The sequence below is a fragment of the Brachyhypopomus gauderio genome, chromosome 4, assembly GCF_052324685.1.
Source record: "Brachyhypopomus gauderio isolate BG-103 chromosome 4, BGAUD_0.2, whole genome shotgun sequence".
Lineage (NCBI taxonomy): Eukaryota > Metazoa > Chordata > Actinopteri > Gymnotiformes > Hypopomidae > Brachyhypopomus > Brachyhypopomus gauderio.
In genome coordinates this window covers 29059498-29086521 of record NC_135214.1, presented here as the reverse complement: position 1 = coordinate 29086521, position 27024 = coordinate 29059498, and the positions used below count along the sequence as shown (strand labels likewise).

The 27024-nt window shown below is 46.1% G+C and overlaps 1 protein-coding gene across 3 annotated transcripts; it reads left to right on the top strand.

Moving 5' to 3' along the window:
* Positions 1 to 854: 854 nt before the first annotated feature.
* Positions 855 to 26999, top strand: slc20a2 (solute carrier family 20 member 2). 3 transcript variants are annotated; one of them, XM_077003607.1, is made up of 11 exons: positions 855 to 1111; positions 12382 to 12976; positions 13410 to 13550; positions 13865 to 13950; positions 14526 to 14622; positions 14912 to 15031; positions 16224 to 16433; positions 16724 to 17354; positions 18106 to 18291; positions 21386 to 21470; positions 23088 to 26999. In XM_077003607.1, exons 2-11 carry the CDS (start codon positions 12688 to 12690, stop codon positions 23250 to 23252), a joined length of 2010 nt encoding a protein of 669 aa, XP_076859722.1. In that variant the 5' UTR covers positions 855 to 1111; positions 12382 to 12687; the 3' UTR covers positions 23253 to 26999. The 3 variants fall into 3 exon arrangements, with proteins under 3 accessions (XP_076859722.1, XP_076859720.1, XP_076859721.1); XM_077003605.1 differs by lacking the exon at positions 21386 to 21470 and adding an exon at positions 20582 to 20666; XM_077003606.1 differs by lacking the exons at positions 855 to 1111; positions 21386 to 21470 and adding exons at positions 7339 to 7619; positions 20582 to 20666.
* Positions 27000 to 27024: the final 25 nt, after the last annotated feature.

Sequence of the window (27024 nt, the reverse complement as noted above, 5' to 3'; positions counted from 1 at the left end):
CATCACACTACCCCACTACATTGTCACTACTACCACATCACTACCATCCCACTACATTGCCACTACCACGTCACTACCATACCAATACCATGCCACCATGTCACTACCATGTCAGTGTAAGCAGCTGACAAATTCTCCTTCCGGCAACAATCTGTTATTGTACACTTATAAAGCCATGTGCACCTAAGAGGGTGACATACGTAAGTTCAGAGTTTTCCATTAAGAAATTAGTAAGCTTACATCACCATCAAATACATCAAATTAGATGAAAATAATCACAGAAAAACCACACTAGTTGTACACCAATAAGTAAGTTTAGGTTGAAATAAAAACAGAAACATGAGAAAACATTTGTAATCACCTAAATAAACACAATTTTCAAAACTATACTTCCCTAAATGTCCATTATTAATTTAAATCCCAATATAATGAAATACATAAATGATAAATATTCGTATAAATATGATGTATTTGTAAACGTGACCCAATGCTGCTTACATGTGCACACTGCGCCTAGAAGTGATCCGTTACGTAACAGCGTCTTGCCACGCATGTCGGAGCGCATCCAGATTTAGGCCTATTGAAATCAGTCAACGTTTATGAATTCATCACGGTAATGTAAATGGAACCAACGTGCTTAATTCTTTACACTATCAGCACACGTATCACTCAAGAAACAACGTAATCCTCGAAAAAGATACACGTTTACGCTATCAGAAATGGTGTAAACGAAACGGTGCCACAACAACGACACCCATACGCTCCAGCTGCTACTAAACCCACACACACCCACAACAGCAGTCGAAACCTCCGGCCGAACTCATTTCCCCAGATTTTAAGGCACCGAAACGACGGCGGTTCCGTTTGGCGTCGCCGCCGTCGCTTCTTGTTCCGTCGGTGTCGGTAGACGGAGCAGCCGCAGCCCCCCGGTCACACAAGTGCCCGGATGAAGCGGGGCGGGCGGGACAACATGGTGGCCTGAGAGGAGCTGCGAGAGGAGCGTGCTGGAATCTCAGCGCTCGGCTGACCCACTACACACAACCTTCTCGTCTTCTCTCCACGTTTCCACGCACACGGGCTCTTCCCTTCCCCGGACCGACTCCTCCTGCGTGTAAGTAAGAAGTGTTTGGTGGACGTTGTTGATGTTTCATCAGCCTAGACCGTGTTTAATCGGTTTGTTCTCTCGTTTGAGGAGGAATTCACGCGTGTTTATTAACGTGACAGTGTCTCGGTGAGGGACCCCGGTTATTTCTGATGGGTTCCGGACACCCACACGGAGAGGAAATTAGTGATTTGTGTGCCCGAGCAACCGGTGTTGATTTCCAAGGTGTTTCTGACGGCATTATGTAAGACACTCTTCCTCTGCTGCGAATTCACCCGAATCAGGTGCTGCAGAAATAAACGAGGTTCTTTGGATCAAGCGAGGTGTTTCAGGACAACCGTCCAGGACACTGTGCTACAGTGGGGGGTGCAGGGGGGCTACGCGCCCTCCTCGTCCACTAATCCACATTCTGGACTTAGATGCATTTCTAACATAACACTATTGTGCTCGGCGCTACATCTTTAAGAAACACGTGACGACTTTGTTTCCAGTTTATACCCCGATGGAAATGATGAAGGTGTCAGTGAGGTGCAGCTCGTCACGCCACCGAGGACGTTATAATCTAAAGGCGTGATGCAGGGCTGATCTGCGCATAGGCGTCGTGAGAGTGAGATTTACTGGTGCGTCTCATTACTAAAAGCCTGCGCGAAACCCATTTTTCTACCCTGTTCACACGCATCGCCGTCCACGTGCATTTTTCTAGCGTGACGTGCTGTTGTCGACGCGCGCGAGACCCGTAAAAGAACAACAGACGGGCGTGTTCCGTCGAGCTCGCGCGCCGTCGCACGAGCCACACTTACAAAGATGAGGGGAATTTGAGGGAATTAGTTGATTTGATGAAATCTTTTTCCCCCAACACGAGAACCACGTGACTGCTCGGGACTCACTTCCTCCCGGTAGCACGCGCGTCCTGCGTGGCGCACGCATACCTGAGTCAGCCGCCGGTAGTCCGCTTTGTGTCACATATCGGAGGTTGGATGAAGCTCAGACAGGTTTTGGCACATGCATAAAGAGGCAAACGGTAGGGTCAGGTTAAAAGAAAAAAAAAAAGACTGGCTCCACCAGATTTTATGTGAACCTACCAGAGGCTGTTGATGTTAATTAAAGCCTGCGCGAGGCATATGCGCGAGCTCCGTGAGGACGTCTAAAGGTTGGGACGGTTTAGCTGTGAGTTATACTTCTTATAAAGGACGAGACAAAGTTTTCCACAAAATGGAGAGTGATTCATCAGGCACACTCCCTGTTGCTTTAGTGTGAGCCCTTTCCATAGACTCCCCCTGAGCTCTGAATGCCAGCCCCCCCACCAAAGCTTGCTGTGTATCCCTGACAACACTTGTCTCCAAGGCTGGCTTTTCAAGGGGGGGGGGGGGGGGGGCTGCCCATTTGGCTGGTCTTTAGACACTACAAGAACAGTATTCCATTGATGTGTCTGAGGCCTTTCCATAAATATAGGCAGTTATTCAGCTTGATCATGGGAGCACAATGCTGTGAGAAAGTAACTGCTGAAATGGCTTATGGTTAGTAGCAGATACAAAATAACCTTTTTCTTCAAACGGCCACAGTAAATTGTTTACTTTACAACCCAAACATATGGTTGAAACGACCTTCTATTATGTTATGTATAACAATATTTTTTATTTTTTTTTTAAACATTTTTTCTGCTGTGTTTTCGTGAATGTTATGATCAGGTGAAAGGTCTTGAATAAGTAGTTTTTCCTGTTGCGTCTGAAATCTTCATTATTTGTACACTGCGGGTAAATGAGACATACTGTTGTTCTCATGTTTGGAAAGAAAAAAGTGCCCCAGGGATGGCCCCATGTAGTTCTGCTGTGAGGGCGTGTGCATGAGTGGGCAAAGAAGGGACTGTTTACATAGATACATATATATTTCTCTTCTCCATGGTGAATCTAGTCTCGACTTGTCGGATTTCCTATGTTTCCAGTCGGCCTAGTAAATCTCCTGAGCTCTCAACGAGCCAAAAGTGTCATACAAAACTTTGATTGCCACTGCTGTTTTGAACAGCTGAGAGTGGAGAAAGGCCATGATGTGCAGGTAGGCTAAAGGACAGGCCTGGGGGTGTGTGTGGTTGGGTGTGTGTGTGTGTGTGTGTGTGTGTATGTGTGTGTGAGTGAGTGAGAACGCACACACGTATCCTTTATTGTGTCAGCTGAAATGGCCTTCCGCTAGTCTCTCAATCGGTCTGTAATAATATTATACTCTATGATCTTAATCGTGTAGTGAGGGCGTATTTCCTATGGGACTTGCCCATTTAAGGTGACCAGCAGTTATTGGTTAGCCCTAATACAGTGCTAGGACTGTTGCTGAGTTTGGTGAACCCCATTGTGGTAAAGGTCGAATGTTACTCGAGCAGCTAAAAGACTAGCAGGCTGAAACTGGCTGGTGCCGGCAGAGAACGGATCCTTCAAACACACCTTTTGTTCCTAAAATGCTACCTCGGAAGGAAAAAGGAAGATTACCCTTAAATTGAAGTTCTTGTGTTCTTTTCACACACTTTACAATGACTGTTTACTGAAAAAACCTGTTTCAAAACCTGTTGAACAATAATAGACCCACCATGAAATGCTTTGTCTAAGGAACTTGGGAAGAAAAACTGATACCAACATGCAGTGTTAGGAGAATTCCATATCTTAGGACACTATCAAACAGTGACGCGCATATACTGATGGTGGCTTCGTGGTAAGGCATTGTGTAGGTCTTATCACTGCTTAGGTTTCCTGCTGTGAAGCTTGAGTGGCAGTACTGAAGTGATATTTTCAGTAAACTTCTGCATTTTCTTAAATTGCCCAGGTGCTTGGTACGTTTTCCTCAGCATGTCACAATAACCCCACTGAAGCAGCGACGCTCTCTTCTAAATATATCATATTGCTAGGCTTAGTTCGTAGCTTGATTAGAGCAGGGGTGATGGGTGGGAATAAGGGTGTGTGTGTGTGTGTGTGTGTGTGTGTGTGTGTGTGTGTGTGTGTGTGTGTGTGTGTGTTCGTGGTAGAGTGTATGTGTTGCAGGCAAGACCATGTGCACAGACAGCTGGCTGGGTTTTCCTCTGCTAGCCTCTGACAGAACTATTTCCAGCCCCTTTGGGTCATGCTGTCTCTTTGGAAGATAACGCCCTGTAGCTGTAACGCTAGCCACTGGCCAACATTCGAAACCAGTCAGCCTGGTGGGCATGTGCCATTGGTGAGGAAGGTTGTAAAATAAAATAACGGTACTAACAAAAAACACAAGTATCACAAATTTTCATGTGTCCCAGTTGTTTGAGATGCCGATTTCAGCAGATTCACCAGACGATGGCACACACTGCCCCACCGAGGAGCAGCGCACTCTATTCCCGGAGGACAATTTAAGAGGCATTAGAGGGACATTTGGTGTTAAAACAAGATCTCAGATAGCCAATTACTCAATTCCCCATGTAGTCCTCATCCAGCTGCGTTTAAGAGAAGATTGGATGAGTGGTGACACATTTTTGGTTTGCAGTGCTGCACTGGAGGTTGGAGAGTCCTGAAGGTTTGGGGTTACACTTCTCATACAGACTGCTGATCCATGATCAGGTTTTGCATATGACTTCCCAATTAACACCATTATATGGAAACATGCACAGTGGTGCTTTATGCATTTGCACCTTTGTTTCTCATAAGCATTACTTAATTAATGTGGTGTTATATATGGTAATTAACCTATAACACCAAGTGGTATTAATGTGGTGTTATATATGGTAATTGACCTATAACACCAAGTGGTATTAATGTGGTGTTATATATGGTAATTAACCTATAACACCAAGTGGTATTAATGTGGTGTTATATATGGTAATTAACCTATAACACCAAGTGGTATTAATGTGGTGTTATATATGGTAATTAACCTATAACACCAAGTGGTATTAATGTGGTGCTTATAGACAACTCTGAACCCCTGACAGTTATGCTGACAATATACATCTGATTATTAATGGTCTCTTCCACAGTGATACTTTCTCACTCTCTTTCTCTCGCTCTCTCTCTCTCTCTCTCTCTCACATGCATGCTCGTCCTCTCTCTCGTGATCACTCTCTGTCATGTGGCTATGAACTGTTGAGAGTGTAATCTCTCTTGCTAAGTCTGATTGCCAAAAGTGGAGGAGGTGGTGGGACTTGTTAGCCAAAGCAGTTAAACCCATTGAAGGTACCACACATGACAGTTTAGCGTCCGATGCTGTGCATCTTATTTCCAGTGTCGGTCATAGTGGCATCGATAATAGTCGCGTCCGTTTCAGTCCGGCCCGACATCATGACTCCCACTGCCTCATTCTGAGCCTCACCGGTAGTGTCTCAGGAGGTCCGATCTGTGTGCTGTGTACAAAACGTTTACATCAGTCCGCGCCATCCCATAATCCCCATAGTGTGGCGGGAGTGAACCCTGATCCGGCCTGATGTGTGGACAACTTGTAGAATCTTAAACCGTGCATATTTTCACTCAGCCTGCACAGAGTTGGGTCGGCGAAGAACAGAAGTGTTCTCTCCTCACATCCTTCGCTTGCTGATCGACTCGGCGAGTTCTCTGCTCTCTGTTTTGAGTAACATACTTTGCAGGGACCCGTGACTGCTCATATGACAGGGGCACCTGTTTTGGCCATGACGATGGTTAGCTCGACTGGAAATGTGCAACAAGGCCACATGAAACACTTTTTTTTTTTTGCAGTGCGAAACAGTGTGCTTGTCTCCCGGTGCTGGAGGGTTCAAGGGTGGTGTTGATTACAGTACACTTGTTTTGTTGTTCCTCACACGTTAACGGCCGTGCTGTGAAAGCGTGGCCCGCGGAGACAAAAGCGTCTGCTAAAGCCAACGGATCTGATGATCACGAGATCTGCCTTTTGCAACCCTTCAACAAACCATGTGAGGCTGGTAGCGGAGTTAGTCAAACAACCTACACCATATTTGGGTCCATGGGTTTGTGTCGGTACGACCTCTGTCTTGGGTCACAACTTAGGGCTTCTTAGGTTTTGACGTATAGCTGTACGTGGTGACTGTTGAACCCTGTGACTTGACCCTGCTTTGAAGTGTTTTGGGATGACGGTATCCTCTAAACTTTCTTTCTCGGGGTTATGTCCTGACAGTCCCAGCCAGGGGGTCAACGTGGCAACCACGTCCCAGAATCCCACTGGACAACATCCGAGGAGCTGTCACTGGCGTCCCAGCTCTGACAGATATGTCAGAAGGACCTGTTCGGGTCACCAGCGACAACAGCTGCCGTGGCTCCTGGACGCTCGTTCCTGGAGACTCGGTTATTTCAGGAAGAACGTGGGTCGCGTGACGGACAGACGGCTTTGTCGCTCCTGATTGGCCCTGGAATTCAGACAGCCAATGATCTGCTGCAGAGATCAGGAAGCCCAGCTTTTACCCCGGCAGTTGTTTTGTTTTGGACGGTTCAGAGACGCAGAGGTGGTGTGCGAAGGAGGGGGCACGTGATAATGAGATCATCCCAGTGAAAGACACAATTGTCCCCAGTACTGAAAGCGAGTGAGTGAGTGAAAGGAATTTGTTGGTACTGTAACGAGATTCGAATCGGATGAAATCGGTCAGGTTACAGATGATTAATGTTTGTGGTGGACACGCTACACCTGTGTTTAAATCTGCTTCAGCTCGTAGTGTCTTACGGGATCCCTGCACCGCTGTTTTCTGCTTCCTTGATTGAATTTCTCACAAATTATGCCACTGTTGTGCTTATCTGATTGTGTCGTGCCATGAGAGTTCTGATCTCATTCATAATGGTCACGTGTTGTATGCTCAAGTAATTTTCTGTCCTTTGAGCTGTGGGAGGAAAATCTAATATTCTGGTGTCCTCAAGGGATCAGGCATTTCATAGTGGGTATAATGCTTTTTTTTGGTATTGTTCTATGGTGATGCACTCTAGAGGAGACATAATGCGGTTATAGGGATGTCGGCACTGTAAACACTATCCAGTGTCCTTGGTGTGACTACATGCCTTTCCTGGTGTGGGCATTTGCATTCTCCGGCCCCTCTATCGAGCAATTTACTGTGATTGGCTTATTCGCCTCCATCGTCTTTTCTTCCCATGCAAAAGTATCCAATCGGAGGCGCCGCCTTCCTTAAATGGCTCACGATTGGCCAGCTAGCGTCTGATGCTGATGCCTTCATTTAGGGGGCAGTCTAGACTGCAGTGACGGGCTTTTCACGAGGAGGGAGCTGCAGTGTCTCGCATCACGTCGACCTCTTCCACCAGGCGATTTTCACTTCTTTCTCCTGAAGTGCTTTTTGATTTTTTCTCTCTGTCTTCCCCCCCCCCTCTCCGCTGAGCAGTTTCTTACGGATTAACTGGTCCTTCCGATTCTGTGTCTCATCGCCACGAGTACATCACACGATGCCATTTTCTTCTTCCTATGCCACTCATGTTTAATTTCACATGCATGCACGTAATCTCTCATTTTCTTATCCCTCTTTTTTCAAACACCCCTCGGGCACCAAAACACCTTAAAACGATTCTGATTCCTGCGTAGTGTGACGGTGAGTAGGGCAGCTCGGAGTGCACGATGTTGACAGCCTTCTTTCTCCCAGACATCTCCTCTCATCACCCCCCATCGAACGCAACAGGTTCTGATGGCATTCTGCATGCGGCTGCATAATATGTGAAACTTGTAGGCTTGTGTGTGTGTGTGTGTGTGTGTGTGTGTGTCTGTGTGTGTACTCATGCATGTAATCATATGAACAGTCTGAGTTAAATGAGACAATGGCTAAAGAAACCCCCAAGTGTACAGTTTAAGAAACTAAGTTTAAGTACATGACCTTAAACAATCACGGAGAATGAACATAATGGCATCTGCATTCGCTTCATTTACTTTACTCATTGTTGTCCTGCGTTCTTTTCTTTGATATTGAAGCCTTTGATGTTCTAAGGTGGGCAGTGGGTGTTAAATTCCGAAATGTTAATTAAACTTGATTGGAGGTATTTGTGTAATCGGCCTAAAGCTGCAGAGTGCATAATGAGTTGCTGTTGTCCGAGTGTAGTTGGGGGGGGGGGGGGGGGGGCTATTGTAATGTGCCTGTGCATGTGTGTATTTGTTTGTTTTGCAAGCAAATAATCAAAACCTGTGTGACTGCAGCGGTGCACAGGGTAGATCTCCAGATCTACTGCACCTGTGTGACTCTGCAGCGGTGCACAGGGTAGATCTCCAGATCTACTGCACCTGTGTGACTGCAGCGGTGCACAGGGTAGATCTCCAGATCTACTGCACCTGTGTGACTGCAGCGGTGCACAGGGTAGATCTCCAGATCTACTGCACCCCCTGTGTTTGGTGTGTTCCTTCCCAAGCTTTAGATGGCATTTTCCCAACACAAGATTAGTTCTCTCCTAATTCCCAACTCAAAGGGATCATAATTCACTCCTGATCCATGCATAATTAATATCCAGGAAACCAGCTCTGCGTGTGCTCTGACAGAGGGAGTTTTACCCCTGTAGGACCTCTGATTGAAGTCCAACTCAATACTTTATCCTGGATATGCACTTTGCTAGGTCAGTGCCATTTCAGGTTTTCTAGCAGCGTGTATTTCGTAGCCTTGAATGGCTGCCCTGTTTTGGCACTCGGAGGGACGCTCGCCCACAGTCCTTTGGCAGGTGGAGAGAGCCACTATTCTCGAAGCTTCTCGTGAAGTGAGAGCCAAGCGTGCGTGTGTGCGTGTGTGCGTGTGTGTGTGTGTGTGTGTGTGTGTGTGTGTGTGTGTGTGTGTGTGTGTGTGTGTGTGTGTCAATAGATCGTTGATTGTACCCGTATGAGAATGTGGAGGCCTTGTAGCCACCTGCTACATATATTGCCCCCGTTACCTTTAGATGTGCACTTGTAGTGGAGGGCCAAGTTAATGTAGGTGTATTATTCATTAGTCAGACGTTGAAATATTTTATTTAAACGAATCACCGTTCTATATTTTCTGCTTACAAATTGTAACAGTATTTTGTCAATAAAAGTCACAACTGGCAAGTGTACAAGTGTAAAATGTAATGTAAAGAAAGGCTGGTGGTGCCTGAGCAGCCTTAATGGGAGCATAGTGTATTTATGATCCTGCTCCACTAGACGTATTGCTACGACCGACCCTGTGTTTGCTGTGTCACTAGCAGACATTGGATGCATTTTTAACTACATTAAAGAGTATTCTTTATGCCAGCATTATGGGAAGCACTATAAAATGTTAGTAGCATTTGCTATGTTAGTAGCAAGCTAATACTCATGTTTTTTATGGTGTTTTGGTGGCTTCAAAGCCTGTATTCTTATCTTGTAATGATCCCATTATTATTAACTGCACCTGTTTGGATGCAGTTTTATTAGTGACTGCAAATGTAAACATCCAAACAACCTTCCTAACATTTAAAACCAACCGAAGTTCATAAACCTATTGTTTATAGCAATGTGTATTGTGTCCATTGAGTACAGTAGTATAATGTATTAAGGGGCCTGGTGAGTCCATGCTCTGGTGCCATTGTTAAGAACTCTTTTGTGTGTCAAGACGTGGACTAAATTGAATAGGCTGCTTGTGACTCACAGTTCTTCTACTCCTTCCATTGTCTTGTTATGGTGGAGCTGTGTGGATGATTCTGCAGGATGTAAAAACGTCACAAAGCTGCCCGATGCTGTCAAAACCCGTTGGGAGTTAGAAAGGCAGCAAGGCATGTGATGTTGGTACAGGAGGTTCTGTGCTGATCCAAGCGTGAGACCTTCGTTAATGCCAGGAGAATATGTTAGTCCAGCTTTTGAGCTGTTTACATCCAGTTACCTTTGACCAAATAGCTTAAGGGTTTGGAATGTACTGCAGTAGCTCGCCGAGCTGATGCGGAGAAGTAGGTGATTGTTCCTGCACCAGTTCACATATATTGAGAAGCCCTGATGGGATTAGAGTAATAACTGTGCGGGAAAAGGGAAAAGGTGTGTTCACACGCACAGAGGTGAAAATTGTTGAAAAAGTAGACAAAATGCAAAGCCATACTATATATAATATACTGAGTAAAACATCAGGTGCACTTTAAAAAGAAAACAAGAGCAAACATGCATTCTATTACCATTTGGTGATATTTGCTTCCGAAAGCTGTTCTGGACCCCATTGGTTTTGGCAGGTTTTGTTTTTATTTGTGTACGTGGAGCACAGGTTCTTCTGTCTTTAGTATTAACATAACACTGAAGTACTGGGTTATTCTGAATAAAGCCTCCATTGGCGGATCACCCAGGTACAGCCGTATCTGGGCCATGTGGTGTTCGGTGACTCCCTGTGGCCTTCCAGCCCTGTAATGATGCCTGTAATTATGGATTCCTATTAACACTGCTCTGCCATCGCTTCTCCTTGGGTTGTGTTAGAAAATAGCAGCTTGCTGACGTTACCTGCTGGATCGCGAGCACGTCGCGCCGTGTCACAGCTGGATGGGACCTGCGGGTTGTGCGTCATTGTGGTCGCATCAAAAAATAGGTACTGTGGGGGGAAAAATAATGGCGAGAGACGGATGTGTGGTGGGCGGATAGAGGTCATTGCACCATGTGGGTGCCTGTACAGGAAAGGGTCTCGGGGAGCGTCTCCCCTGTCCCTTACGGGCTCCCTTACGTCCCAGCTGTGCCTTAAAAAGTCTTCCATATGGAGCACCTTTAAGACCAGTGCTTGGAGGAAGGAGGGAGCAGGTACCTTTTTGGCTTTATAGGCAAGCGTCACATGTTTTAAATCCTGCGCAGGGGTGCTGGGTGGCTGGGTGGGTGGGTGGGCGTGTTAAGTGAGAAATGTTGACAGTTAACTTAGGCCTGAGATTTCGTAAAAACAAGTGATTAAGGATGTTCAGCAGGAAACTCTGAGCTAGGCCCACACATTTTTATTGCTCTACCGATTTCACAATACCAAGTCTTGGAGAAGAACAGGTCTGTGAATGAGTGTGACTTCAGTGATCACTGACGCATGCTCATAACTGGGATCTTCCTCATGTTAAAGATAATCAGGTACAATAAAATAAAGCTGCAAGATTTAGTTGCTGCGTGAAGGAAGGAATGATCTTACAGAAAGGAAGATGGCCTTTGTGGGCTTATGGTGGGCATGGTTTGGGCATCCAGAATTTTAGTTTAGTTTTTTTTGTTTGTTTTTTTTTTTAAGTTATTATTCTCATGACAAGTAATTTAAATTCAGTGGGAATTCAATAGTGTGTTTGGTCCAATTCCAAAATATTGCCGACTTCTGGGTGTCACACTCTCCTGGGGAATAGGTCACGTGGCCTAGAATTTCTTTCTTTCACATAATCCAACATTCTTTGCCAGACTTTTCATTTTTTATTATCTTTTTCATTTGCTGTTTTGAAAAAAACATATTTGTAGTTAATTAAATGCAGTCAAATCATTTTTTTATCCGTAGATTAGACTGCTTGTACAAAGGGAATGGATAAATTAAGGTAAAGCCATTAAAACGATGTAGTAATGCAATATGTCCGAAAATTAAAGAATGATAATAAACGTAAAATAATCGATTTTTAAATCCGCACAATATTTTATCTCGTTTTATCAGCCCAAAGCTGTGACATGCCACACTCTTTGCCTATTGTGTGTCATTGGTCCTTTCTGTAAATGTGATCAGATTTCACATGGCACATGGTTGCCCATTAATAGAGCACTTGTGTTCCAGTGCCTCTGACCCAATAAGAACCTTCGCCTGCAGAATGCAGGCATGGGTAGAGCAGCAGACGTGTATGGAGCAGCGGGCCTACGGGCCGGACTGGGGCTCTGGCACTCTGTTGCTCTGGTTGGCCATGGCAACACTGGGGCTGCGTCGGACGCCAAACCTAAAACCCGGCCAGGAAGCCAACTGGGTGTGAATTTGGTCCACTCTCTGTCGTCTGGAGGCTGACTTTGTCTGATGAGCTGAGGGCAGGTGGAGTGTGTCTAGGTGGAAATAGACTTACAGACATTGGGGTGTGTGTGTGTGTGTGTGTGTGTGTGTGTGTGTGTGTGTGTGTGTGTGTGTGTGTGTGTGTGTGTGTGTGTGTGAATGCCTTCAAAATCATATGTGATCGGCTTGGTGAGAATCGTGTAATAGTTTGTTTGTCTGTCATCTTAGTCTCCTGAAGTGAATCTCTTCCCCCACCTGTTTCTCCAACCGGGATCCCATGCCGATTTTCGTCAGGGTAATGACACGGGCTGGAGTGCCAAAGGGAGTGTGCCCTGTAATTACACCTCTCACTCCCTGTCTCTCGCTCCCTGTCTTTCGCTGTCTCACTCTTTCTCTCTCTGTCTCTCTCATTCTCGTGTTTTGACAGCTGAAGGCTTCTCGGTGTACAGGACACTCAGCGGGCCGGACAATGGAATGCTGTCTCCTGCCTGCCTCCCTCACGGCTTCAGAGACTGAGGTTAAACGTCTCAGTTAGCAGCTACCCCCCCCCACCCCCACCCCCCCCCTCCAGAACACACACAGCCAGGGAAAGAAGAACCACAGGCAAAAGAGAAGCGGGGGGAAAAGCGTTTTCCCTTCAAAAGCACGGTACCTTCACTTTGCTTAATTTGGACGTCTGGGGCTGTTTCTTTTCGTTTTTGAATTCGGAACGTGTTTGAGTGCGGTCGACAAGATGGATCTGACCCCGTACCTATGGATGGTCATCATCGGCTTCATCATCGCCTTCATCCTGGCGTTCTCGGTGGGAGCCAATGATGTGGCCAACTCGTTCGGCACGGCGGTGGGCTCTGGGGTGGTCACTCTACGCCAGGCCTGCATCCTGGCCTCCATTTTTGAAACATTGGGCTCCATGCTCCTCGGGGCCAAAGTGGGTGAGACCATCCGGAAGGGGATTATAGACGTCAGCTTGTACAACGAGACCGTGCCCGTCCTGATGGCAGGAGAGGTCAGCGCCATGGTCGGTAAGTGACAACTTGAGTTAGACTTCATGTTAAATTTGGGACGATCTAAATTGGGATTGGTCGTGAACACCCTGAGCCAAACGTTTATTTGCTTGTTTTCTCTTTTTCTCTCTTTTCTTCTTGATCGTGCGATGCCAAATGCATTGTGGTAAACATACCATCACGTGTTCGTGGGCTGACCGATGCTCACTTTAGATGCTAGGGCTTCCAGCTGTGGGATCGTTTTCCCTGAGAATGTAGACTTAACCGATCCTGGAATGAGTGTGTTGGTGGAAAGTGTGTAAAGAGGAACGCAGCATGAAGTTTTGTTGTTTCAATGTAACATTTTTTTAAGCGCTTGAGGTGTGTAGCCATGGGCGTAAGATCGGGGAGGTGAGTTGTGCAGCCCAGACTCCCTGCTTGATGGAGTTTCTCACATCTCCTCCTTTCTCAGGGTCTGCGGTTTGGCAGCTCATAGCCTCTTTTCTGAAGTTGCCCATTTCTGGAACCCATTGCATCGTGGGATCTACTATTGGATTCTCCATGGTGGTTAATGGCACCCATGGAGTACAGTGGATGCAGCTGGTCAAAATTGGTACGAACTGAGCCGAGTTGGATGAACCTTTATGTGCAATCATCCAATACACCCCCCCCCCCCATCCCCAGAATGATCTCTTTTTAAGATGACAGATATTTGTGGATGTTCAGTATACCTTTGTGTGTCTTATATAGTACTTTATAGTGCCACCAAAAGACTAAAGAAATCATTCAATATAATATGTAATTTAATATACTTCTTTCTGTAATACTGAGTCATGTGTTGTATTTTATTGTTTAATGGACGTTCTGTGCTGTACTTTTCTGTGATCTTTGTCTCGCAGTTAATGGCATAATGTCTGTGTGTTCCAGTGGCCTCCTGGTTCATCTCCCCCCTGCTCTCTGGCCTCATGTCAGGTCTCCTCTTCTTCGTCATTAGATATTTCATCCTTAATAAGGTGAGTTCAGAGTCGCCAGGTTGGCATTGCACCCACCGTACATCAGAACCTCTATTCGTCAGGTTCTGCGTGTCCCGATCATCTAAGGCGATCCCGACCCCTCTCTTAAGCGCATGTAGACGGTGTCATGGCGAAGAGGTTTCTCACCGCTGCAGAACGCCTTCTCTCCCTACACCGTAGGTCTTACACACGAGCTACATCGTGTGTATCTGCATTCGGTTTTGTTTCTAAATGCCTTTGTAATGGCGTCGCCTGAAGCCAGACGCTTTTCTTCTCTCCCTCGGATTATTGTATTACCGCTCGACTCCGGTGTGATTACTGCATTCTGACTTTTGTTTTTTTACAAGCGCTCGGGGTTAATCGAGTGCACTAAAGTTTCCGCGGTTTAAACATTTGAATTGTTCAGATTCTGTTGTCGTATAACTTGCCTTGTGTCTTCCTCTCTCATTACACTTGAGTTCTAAAAGCATTTAAGATGGTCAGAAATAGTCAGAATCATATTAAAACTAGACTGGATGAAACGGCCACTGTTGGATAGTGATTTCTATTTTTAGCGTTGTCTGTGTCTGTCGTAGGACGATCCGGTTCCAAACGGGCTTCGCGCTTTGCCGCTGTTCTACGCTGCTACTATTGGCATCAACGCCTTCTCCATCATGTACACGGGAGCTCCTTGTGAGTCACCACCGAGCGAATGAGCTTCATCTGAGTCACTTCCCCTCAGCTGCCGAGCGGTGTGAACGTACTCATCCATGCAACTGCAGTGAAGATGAATGAGTTTCGTTGCTTTGGTTGTTTATGTGCTTCCAAAAAAAAAAAAAAAAAAGGCTTTAAAGACATTTGTCCTGCGAGTGAGGCCCCCTGCGTTCTGTGTTTACACATGATGAGTCCATCTTGGAGTTCCATCCCCGTGGTCCCTCTGGCTCTGACGTCTGTACCCTCCCTTCCCCCCGTGCTCCTGCAGTGCTGGGCCTGGAGATGCTCCCGGTGTGGGCCATCGCGCTCATCACGCTGGCCGGCGCCCTGGTGTGTGCCGCTCTCGTCTGGTTCTTTGTCTGCCCCTGGATGAGAAGGAAAGTAACAAGTAAGCCCCTCCCCCCATTTATTAGCCCCTCCCTCTCAAACACTTGCTCCTCTATAGGTTCTAAGCTAGCAGTTCACGGTCGTTTTCCAAACACCATTTGGTAGTGTGCGGAATGGCTCGATGTTGGTCAAGTGAGTAAGTTATTAAGCCAGGGTGGGTGGGTGAGGTGGGGGTGGGGGTTGCTGTTGGTGAACATCTGCTGCTCCACCGGGAGGGCCCTAGTGTTGGGACCAACCGTCCCTCACTGGCCGCCGCCCCATGCTGACACCTAAGTAGTGCCAAGATCATCACCAAGCAAACAAACGCGCGAGCTGCTTGTTTGGACATCTCGAGGTCTGCTTGGACGTTCTGCTGAGTTTGGATGAGGCTGTATGGTCAGAGATGTTTGTTTTGTTTTTCTTGCAGTGCTGTGTTGACAGCACAGAGAGTGATGTCCTTTGGCTACAGCTGTGAGGTGGCTAGAGGAATTAATGCACCGAGTTCACCAGCAATATTATTATTGTTACTGATAATTTCTTAAAGGACTGTTATACCAACATTGTTTCATTTCAGGGTCAGAGTTTACTGGAGGACACTGCATTTATCTGTTACTTAAGACTTTGCTTGTAGCATATGTTCTGTGTTAGATTTGGAATTCTAAATCTAATGCAGCATGTGTGTTTGGTAAAACCTTTCATGTGGTAAAACCTTTCAGCATTCAGCTAGTTTGAGTTTTAGTAAACATAATTCATGACCATTTTTGAGTGGTGTGTGGTTATGGTAAAGTATGGTTCTTCAACCACTTGTCCTCACGGCCACCTAATGGGCTTGTAGTCTAATGGCTGTTGGACTTTTTTCTGGAGGGGTTATCCTAGTTTACTGGCGTTCAGCTCGTCTGATGTGCAAATGAAAAAAGAGTACTTGCTTTTTTTTCTCCTCCCCAAAGGTTTTTTAGATGACGGCCATTTTTAGATGTTTATTGCACCTTCATGTGTCTTGTATATCATTTTAAGTATTAGTATTTCCTGACTTAAGTATTGTATTCTTCTGTAATAATATTCTATATTAACCTATCGATATTGGACTCGTTGTTGTTGTTATGGCTCACACAAGCTCTGTGTCCATCCAATCACATCACATCTTGGGTTTGACCCACCCCTACGGCCTGCTGGCACCGCCCCTTCCTCACCGGCCTCCTCTCGTCCGCACCCAGGTCAGCTGGCGAAGGAGCACGTCCTCTCGCGCATCTCTGACGAAAGTCTGGATAAGATTCCAGAGGAGGAGGAAGAGGCCCCGGTGTTCAAAGAGCTTCCGGGGGCAAAGGGCAGCGACGAGGCCGAGCTGCCCCTGACTGGCGAGAGCACGGGCGAGCTGAACAGCCTGGCCAACGGCGGCACCGTTCTGCCCAACGGCCGCGTCTACGGTGAGCACGGGCCCCATTTCCCAGGAACCGTGTGTGCTCGTCTGCCGTGTTGACTTAACCCCCTACTCCCATGTATCTTTTGATTAGATTTTTTATCCAATATATATTTGTATTGGAGAGACCGAGACTTAAATCTCCCACACGTTCACATTACATTAAAGACAATAAACAAAAGTGAAATACTTCTATATTTTTTTACCCTCTTAGTCGCAAGCTATAAAACAAAAGCGAAGGGTTGAGTGGCTGAAACGGAGGAGTCTCCAGGTCTCACCCTCTTCTCCTCCATCCAGGGCGCACGCACTCCATGACCAACGGCTGCCTGAAGTCGCCACTGTCCAACGGCAGCTTCAGCTTCGACGGGCACGTGCGCAGCGACGGCCAGGTCTACCACACCGTGCACAAGGACTCGGGCCTCTACAAGGACCTGCTGCACAAGATCCACGTGGGCCGTCTGGAGCAGGAGCGCTCGGGCCCGCGGGCCGACCCCGGGGCCCGCGTGCTGAGACGCAACAACAGCTACACCTGCTACACCGCCGCCATCTGCGGCATGGCCATGCAGCCGCTGCTCCCTCCGCCGCCCCCCCGCCCGGAGCCCGGGGCCACCCCGCAGGAGGACAGCGAGAAGCTGGTGGGCGACAGCGTGTCGTATTCCAAGAAGCGCATACGCTACGACAGCTACTCCAGCTACTGCAACGCGGTGGCGGAGGCGGAGATCGAGGCGGAGGAGGGCGGCGTGGACGTGAGGCTGGGCGCCGGGGAGGAGGCGTCCGCCGGGGGACGGCCGGCCCCCGAGGACGAGGACGACTTGGCCGAGGAGGACAAGGACGAGAAGGACAAGCCGCAGGTGTTCCTGCTGTTCCACTTCCTGCAGATCCTCACCGCCTGCTTCGGCTCCTTCGCTCACGGCGGGAATGATGTCAGGTATGAGCGTCCGGTCTCCTCCAGATCTGCCCTTCCTCCTCCTCCTCCTCCTCCTCCTCCTCTTCATCGTGAAGAGCTTTGGCTACTGTCGAGTTGTTCATTTTTACAGTTGCCTGTTTGGGAGAGTTCTATGACAGGTCTGATTGAACTTGCATGGCAACCTGATCCATTTTGTAAACCTCTCTCTGGTGGGTTTAAAGCTACTCTGCCCCGTGAACCATGACAAGTGCCACAAGGTCCCTCTCATAATGGAGATGGTGGTTTACCTGGTGCTCCTGTGCTAAGCCTATGAAACCACTTCCCACAGTCAAGCATAGTTCTAAAACTTTAAAACCCTCCGAATCGGAGTTAGAGGTTGTATTGATTTCTGGCAGTTATATACATGATCAAATATCAGGATTTTCATTAATTCTTTCTCCCTTTTTAAATTTTCAAATGCTTGGCATTTAGAGATAATGTAGAATAATTAACTTGTAAAATAAATTGCCTCTTATATGTGTGGAGAGGATGAGTGGTTTCACAGAGCATTATTTATGGGATAAACACCAGTTTGGCTCATTGATAATGAAACAAGATTAAACATAATTACACATATTTACATGCTTCTGCAGGATGATTACCGTTAATTGATCTGATATCCATTTGGTGTGCAGCAGACCTTCAAGCCAGTATGAATATTAATATAAATAAATCTGTGATGCTTGTTTGCACAATCAAACACATTTAAACGCTTCCTTCTGCTCCCTGGCAGTAACGCCATCGGCCCCTTGGTGGCGCTGTGGATGATCTACGAACAGGGCGGGGTGATGCAGGAATCGACCACTCCAGTCTGGCTGCTGTTCTACGGTGGAGTGGGCATCTGCACCGGCCTGTGGGTGTGGGGCCGGCGTGTCATCCAGACCATGGGCAAAGACCTCACCCCCATCACACCGTCCAGGTGAGGTCCTCTCCTGGGTAGGGACGCATGCTTATTGCCTGCACCAGGGTCCCGATGCACGTGACACAATTCCCGCTTTTTTTCAGGTGATATTGATTTGTCGAGGCACCAGCATGAGATGCCTCAACTTGCATGCAAGTACTTTGTGTTAGTTGTAATCATAACGCGTTTTAAAACATTCTGGGGTGAGACTGGGTGAATCACCAGCCCATATTTTAGAGGACTTATGGTAATGCTGGCAACCTGCTCCAAAACCACCACCAGTTTGGGACTGGGCTCACCAGTTTGGTCAACTGGCCTGCAGGATCACAACTTCAAAGCACCAGCTTGGTTTTTTGCATGTTCGGATACTTAAAAGTCTGGGTCCCCCATTTCAGTATCAGCTGTACAGCTGCAGACGGGTTTGATATAAATAAAGAAACTTCTCACAGTTCATTCTGTTATCCACTAATCGCACACATATGCTAAATATAGTCTTCATGACCTAGTGCTCTTATGGTGATGAGACAAACACTCCAAAACAAAACGGTGTCTGGTCGATTGCCAGCACTTGATGAAACAGGAGCGCTGTTTTCTGTTTACTTCTAAATCCTAAAAATCCCCAAGACGCTATTCCTCCAATAGGGGAAGAGGGTTTTGTAGTACCTTACCCCTTTCACCTACTTGGACCATTTAACCTTCTAAAAGAGCCCCAGCAAATCTTTCCAAGAATTCCCACAATTTCTTAGTAGTGTTAACTGCTCCGAGGATTGAGGGAGAGAGGGAGAGCGAGAGAGAGAAACACGTCTGTTCTGCTGGACACTGTTCCAACAGCAGTGCCCAACACCACTTCGGAATGAAGGATTCTCACTGTTGGCAGTGTTTGGACCTGTGCAGTATATCGTCGGTTAACTCACCTCGAATCTTCTTTAGATTTTTTTTTATCTCTCTGTCTGTCTCATATACAGTATATTTAAACACACAATATAGAATTGATACAGCATAATTGATATCTACCCCTAGCGTGGGAGTCCTGTCTCTTATCTACCCCACAACCTGCACAGCTAATCCTAGTAGCAGCTAATTGCTCAGTTCCCCACACTGCTTGTGGTAGCAGACATCTTGTCAGTGCTACATGGCCAGTAGCTCCAGACTGAAGTATATTGGGAGACAGTAGGAGATTTTCCTCGCTTCTAATTTTTTTTGCAAAGTCACAGTGCGTAAAAGCATAAGAGGACCCTTGGGACGCGACGTCTCGCTACCCCGTCCTCCCTTTCCCGCTCTGAGACTTGAGAGCAAAGAGTTTTATTTAAAAATAAATAAACAAATAAAACCCCTCAGGGCTGCATGTCTGACTCTGTCCAAGCCCTATTTACCATTTCATGATTTGTTCAGGAAGTGGAAGGACAAATGTGATTTTTTTTTTAGACGTGGATATATGCACACCAGCGTTAAACGATATTCCAGGCTTTAATCCTTCCTAGAAAATGCTACTGTAATTAGTTACGCCCTGGAAACACAACACTATTGTGGATGTGTGGGCCAAGAACATTTTAAATTCGATTCCAACCTGTTGAGGTCTCAGCAGTGACAACCTGGCTAATATTCTTAGCCATCCTGGTTCAAAAAAAGCACCCACAACCTGAGAGGTAGGTTTAGTGAGGATGACTATCCAAAATAGAGAGGAAGGCTGATTTCAGTCCAGTATCCTGTCTGAATTGCTGTTCCTGTTGTTTTCTACAGATAGATTGATAATTGTATGGATGGATGCAAAGGCTTTTATTTAGGTCAGTTTAAACAGAATGAGCCTTAAGGAGCTGTCAATTACTGAGCAGACACACAGGGCTCTCTCTCATCTCTCTCTCTCTCTCTCTCTCTCTCTCTCTCTCTCTCCTATATCTCTCATATCTCTCTCGTTTCTATCTCTCATTTCTTATATCTCATGTTTCTCTGACATCTCTTATATATCTCTCTCTCATCTCTTATATATCTCTCTTCATATTCGGATTTGACCCTTTAAGGCGTTTGTTAAGGTGGCTACACACACACACACGCAGATACAAACATCTAAATCCCCCCCGTGCTCCCATACGAGTTTAACGTATCCCCTAACTTGAATGTGGCCACGCGTCCTCCCCCGGTGGCCTGCATGTTCAGATCCCCCCCAGCCCTGCATGCCTGACGCACCCGCCCCGTGCGTGCACCTCCGCCTCTGGACCGCATGTGTTTCTGGACCGCATGCGTCTCTGGATCTCTTAATAAAGGTGTGACCTCATGAAAATGATCTCTTGTCGCCCCTCCTCCCCCGCAGTGGATTCACTATTGAGCTGGCTTCAGCGCTCACTGTTGTGCTGGCCTCCAATATCGGACTCCCAATCAGTACCACACACTGCAAGGTAAAGACTGGCCCGTGGGCCGGCTGGGGCCCGCCGACAGCTAAATGTGTTTCTGAGCGGAGGAGTGAGCCAGCTAGCTTCTTCCAGAGGGTTTCCGAGGCACTACAACGTCCCGAGCTCATTAGGTCCCAGACCCCAGGGTCGATGCCCTGATCCAGGCCGGTTGGTGCTGGACTTGGTGGACGGTTCACGCCAACACTTAATAAACAACCCAATCATGCGGGTTCCCGGGCAGTAGAACCATGACGTGCAAGAGCACAGGAGTTCAGACGGTCCTCTCGGACAGGGCTGCCGTCTGGCAGCTCTTGGGACCTCTGACCTTAAAGTAATCCCTCCCACACCCTCTCCGGACACCTGCCCAACGTCTGGAAATTGTTTCCGATAACGATCACCCGGCTCGGGTGCACACAAGTGTTGATGGGACAGAGTCACACAGCGCATAATTAAATACGATCACTCCGCTTGAGAAACGAAGGCCTCCTGTGCCCTCTGGAAAGAGCAAGAGCTCCCTCCTCCCCTCTACAAACCCAACCGTGATGGTCCTGGGCAGCACCTTCAGAGATGTCGCCCCGTGAGACGCTCCCGTTCTTCGCTCTGGTGCTTTTGTATGCATGGTGTCTGTAAACTTGGGCCACTCTGTGTCTTCTCCATGCTGTCCCTTACATATCTCTCTGTTGTCTGTGTCTTCTGTCTCCTCCTTTGTGTATGTCTCTTCACAGTGGATTTTGCATTGAAGTAATGAGTGCTCTAACAGTGCTTATTGCCTCAAATGTGGGCATTCCTGTAAGCTCCACCCACTGCAAGGTACCGAAGCTGTCGAACTGAAGCATTGGTAGAATTAAGCCCTGCCCAATAGCTTCATTTGCATAATCAGAAGAGCCAATCACCTCTCACTAATGCAGCCATTCAATAATCATTATTCTCACAATACAACCATGAGTTTGATGCTTATAACTTAAAACCCCATAGAACTAAAGTTACCCATATCCATTTAGAGGTAAACTACAATCCTTCAATCTCATAGTTACTACATAAGAAATGAGTTTAACACCATTTTAACATTTAAGAAAACCATATTGATCAGAAACTCCTGGCTATAGGCATTGGAAGTGATAACATTAACACTAATCAGATTTTAGGCAAGATACAGAGGGAGCAAACTTTATGTAATCACATCACGCCTACTCCATTAACCTCATCTCCTTCATGACTGGGCACACAAATATCCATCCACTTTCCGTGTCTCGTTTGAATTTATGGAAAGCACTAGCATCCAAATTCTGCTCATACTTTCCTGAGTACCAGGTAGTTTTTCTGGGGGCCTCTTGACATTTAAGTCCACATTGTGAATAGGCTATTACAGGAAGCAAGGTGTTAAGAGAGTGTTAAGGTCACCAACAAGGACGGTTAGGCCAGCGTATGCAGTGACAAGAACACCCTCCACATCCACAAGCTTTGCGGATCTCCAGATGGCTGAGCGGGGCTGAATCCATTTTTTCCCCTCCCTCTACATTACTAGACCCCATCTCAGTTTGGAGTATGCTTGGACCCCATATAGTTAGCTGCTATAAGCCGAGACTGACAAGTAGTGTCGTGTCTACTCAAAGCTCCCAGCATGTGACTGGAATCCACTGTGGAGTTATTCATCACCACCAGTTGGGTCTGTCATCGACGGTTCAGAAGTAAGCTAATGCACTTGTCAGGATGGTTACCTTCACTCAACATTACAGGAAAGGTGGCAGGTACCCTCACCTAGAAGAGATAAATGTTCAGTCCTTGTGTGTCCTTTCCTTTGGGAACTGATGCTAACAAGTCATTAGGTGCCTGGACCACTTCGGTTTGGTCAAATCCACCTGGTTTCTGCTTGGCGCAAAGCCCGAGTTGGAACTTTGAAAAAGAATACATTTTACTGGTGGGGCCTGACCTTGAAATATGACATTTTACACATGAAGTCTCCTGTCTGTTGATGAAGCCGTGTTTGACTCTTACTCCAGATTTAGTCCCTCCTCAGCTGGAGGGTTAGGGTTACACTGACCGCGTAAGAACGGCCAGATAGGCTCCCTTAGCTAGCGGCCGGCCAGAAACGTGACACCCGCGGCACGCATGGATATGTTAGCCGTGCTGCTGCCTCTGTTCCGTGTCCCCTCTTGAGTGGAGGGCGGTTCTGTGGAGACAGAGGGGCTAAAGGAACAATGGCCTAGAACTGATATGTGGTGGGAGATTTAAGTTCCTCATTAATAGAGATTCCAAGCTTACCTGCTTCTACCTAACTAACCTCCGTGCTCCTTGTACTAACCAGGATGTCCCTGTCCCCTAATGTAACACTGGGATCTTGGGAAGTGTGTTCAGCTCTGCTGCTGATTGGTGTCTCTTGCTGTATGTGTGTGTGTGTGTGTGTGTGTGTGTGTGTGTGTGTACCAGGTGGGCTCAGTGGTATCCGTGGGCTGGCTCCGCTCCCAGAAGGCTGTGGACTGGCGTCTCTTCCGGAACATCTTCCTGGCCTGGTTCGTCACGGTACCCGTGGCGGGATTGTTCAGTGCCGCAGTCATGGCGCTGTTCGTCTACGGGATCCTGCCCTTTGTATGAGCAGGAGGACGAGGGTGGTGACCATTAGTCGTCAGAGGTGGTGGGAGAGTGTTCGGGAGCTGAGCCGGAAGCATCCGGAATCTTCTGACTTGTATGTCCTGCGAGTATTTATTTTCTTTTCCTTGTTTTCCGGTTTTTGCTGTTTTAATGTTACCAGAAGCAGTAGGTGTCCTGTTTTGTCAGACGACACAACGCAATGCATTTCATTAACACTTGTGGGCAGGTGATGTTATAAATCTGTGGTCAGGAAGGCGGTTTGATCATAGTCTAAGGTGTAGCTAGCTACCTGGGCATATAGACACACACACACACGGGGAAAGCATACATTATTACATTATGACATTCAATGCAATATAGGTGGAAATGGGTATCCCAAAGCATCAGCACATTTTTTAAACAAATTGATTTGGTGACATACTACTTCAAATGATGCAGAGGACCTATTAACAAAACAAATACCGCATCCACTCAAATGCTAAAACAGTGTCCATTGTTAGTGACAAGACGGCCCGGGTAAACAATAGGACTGCAGTAACTGCCGTATCTGATGGATACTATTACTCTAACATCAGCGAAGTGTAAACCACGATCTTCGAGCTTGTCGTACCTCAACCATTCGAAAGCTAGACGCCGTGCCAAAATGCGCTGAGTAGCGTAAAACACTACAGACAAGACCTCCTGAGCATCAGTAGGGGCTAAAACAAAAGCCCTTCCTCTTCTCCACCGTATTTATTGAGATGTTTCCACACAAGCTTTTCTAAAAAATAGTAACAAGTAACAAGAAGGATATTACTTATGTATGCTAACACTATTGTAAATATTATTCAAGTTGGACTTTTGGTTTTTATTCACCTTGGAGTGTCATAGTAACTGCAGTTTTGGGTTACGGTGTTGACCGTATATTAAACACTGACAGGGCAGCTGGTGTACGCCGTAGGCTAACAAAAATATCAGAATTCCATATCGCAACAAAAGATCGAAAGATAACGTAATGTCCTTCCTGCTGTGTGGTCATTCGTACCATCTTTCCGTAGGCCCAGACTCGCACGCACAACACAATTCCCCCTCCGTCTATGTAATGCATATCATGTTTAATATATATCTCTGGAATGAGGGCAAGTTCTGAATACTGCACTCGTTTGAAACAGTTCGACAGTAGTGGCTTATCCATTACAGCACACTTGAAAACATTTTGGATGCAAACCATTTTAGACAATTGTAGGTTAAATCTTGAACTGATTACAGAACTATTGTTGAAAACCAAGGCCCAATATATCAATCCAGTAATTTGCCTAAAACGTTTTACCAAAGATAAAAAATTTCCATGTCCTGTTCCCAGTTATGGTTGAGCGTTCATTTTCTGGGTGTTTCTTTTTTTTTTTTTTGCTTTTCTAAGTTGTCTTGTTTTCACAGCAAAAAAACAGCAGTTTTAATGGTTCTATAAAGTACAAAATTGTGTATAAATCTAACGAATCAAAGCATGCATATCCTGAAATGTGTTAATGCCAGTACAACTGAGATGCCAAGGTTATATGTGCAGCTACAGCCAAAACCTGCTAAAACAGAACACAGTGCTGTCCCATTGCGTCAGTGCACACACACACACACACACACGCTCTTACACTTAACAGCGTCACCAGCATTTGCACATACAGAAAGGCAGTGTTAGAAACCCTTTATGAATGAACACAGCTACTGAGGTGCAGCTGTGGAGAATCTCCTATTAAGTTCTAGTGCCACGTTATCTAGATCCTGCTATCTGCACCCCCACACGAAGACCACGGCACACTCGGTGCTCAGGCCTTTCAGAAGTACAGGATCCTCCAGACACCCCATCCCCCACAACACCCCACACCCCTCCCCCCGACACACACACGCGGTACACTGTGACTGCTGTCATGGACCCCAAGGTGTCGCATATAAAGACAGGTCAACAAGCAAAAAGGTTGGTTAGTTCTGCTCTGGGTCCTCCGGAGTCGGGCCGTACTGACACGGCACGTGTCAACATGCTGATTGATAGGTCAGTGTCGAATCCTGCTGGCTGTTCTCATTGGCTGCTCGGCTACACGTTTCATGGTGTTTTGTTTGGTTAGCCGGGTGTGGCTAATGATGTGAGGATGGTGTTTTGGAAGACACCATAACCCACTGCTTATGGATGGTCCTCAGCTGTGTACAAATATGTGGCTTTGAACTAATGCAAAATGGTTTTTATTCTTTTGCTATTTCTCCCCTGTACGTGTGTATTGTACCATTTTAGTTTGGATCTTTTATCATGAACAAATCTTTGCTTCAGTGGCCATTTATAATATTGTGCTTTACTGTTCATTGGATACGGTGACTACAGTACTGTGGTGTTTACATTATCACGTTGTAGAAATGACTCCTTACAGTTGCCTAAAATGTCAAAGAAAGTCAAACTATTAACTACAAATTATGGGTGAAATAACCAGGAATAATTTGTGTCTGTCATTTCCATGTTTTAGTTGTACTGGTGAGAATTATGATCATAAGTTTTAACTTTTACACCGCTACATGTTAAAAGAAATAATTAATAGAACTGTATGGTGGGTGTGATTTAAAAAAAAATCAATAGATATATATATAAATTTCATTCAAACTATATTTTTCTACATATCTGAGTTTTACCTTGAGTGCTGACTTTTGTCATTGAGAGTGAACCGGGCTAAAACATGCCCTAGTAGAAATTTGTGATACCGAGAAACAGATCTACAGTATGTACTGATATAATAGTTTCTTAATGAATGCAATATGTAACAGTATAATTCAGGTAAGGGTTTAATACACTTCTCTCTGAGAGATTCCATGTATCCATTCATTCTTTTAACCAGGGAATTCTCCTCCTTGTTTGAGAGAGGGAATAGTTGCTAATTGTTAAAATTCAACAATGCTCATAATTATTTTTGGAACATAAAGCAAACGTGCTTTGTAATTTTGTTTCCCCTTTTGCAAAAGTGAGTTGTCAGACCTCAAGAGCAGTGGCGATTCCATTGTTTAGCCAGGTGGAGACAGCGAAATGATGTTTTCATTAAACCTGTCAGTGTTATAACCAGCACATGACATAATCCGCTTTCTAGCAGTTGCTGTCTTTCTATTGCTGATGTATTAATGTGTATTGTTATAGTGAATTTTCCCATAGCCAGTGTTCCTTAGGGAATGCAGTAGCATGTGCGGCCACAAGAGGGTAGCATTTAACTGTTGTGAACATTTCCCTCATCGAGGGCGAAAGTGCCAATCTGCTGCGTTATATGGAGCTTCATAGGAAACCCGCAGAATGCTTATCCGTCATGCTTATCAGCAAACCTAATACGAATTCAGCCGATGAATATTGAGAATCAGATTGTTTGGATGGATAAATGTGGAAAGAAACCATCCGGTTCATTGTGTAGATAAAATTAAAGGCTTCATACACTTGGCCGTACATCGACCTCCTCCTCTTAGTGGGTGTGCTGACAGTCCCTTGTTTTCTGTGTTGTCATCTACATTCAGAAGTAGACGCAATGTAGCTCCTTTGCTAGCCTGATGTCTCCCTGCTGTGTGTTGTCTCTGTAATGCCATGCTGTAAGCTGTCTGGTCCCCTCTAAAGACAGGGCTGCACACCTAACAATACTACCCTTATCTGCATATGTACTGTATTACTTTTTAATTTCATTGGGAATTTTTTTTTGTGAGTTGTCTGCATTTTAACGAATTAAATTATGGGAATTAAAATTACAAAGAATAACACAATTGTGTACATTGTGATTTATGCTCT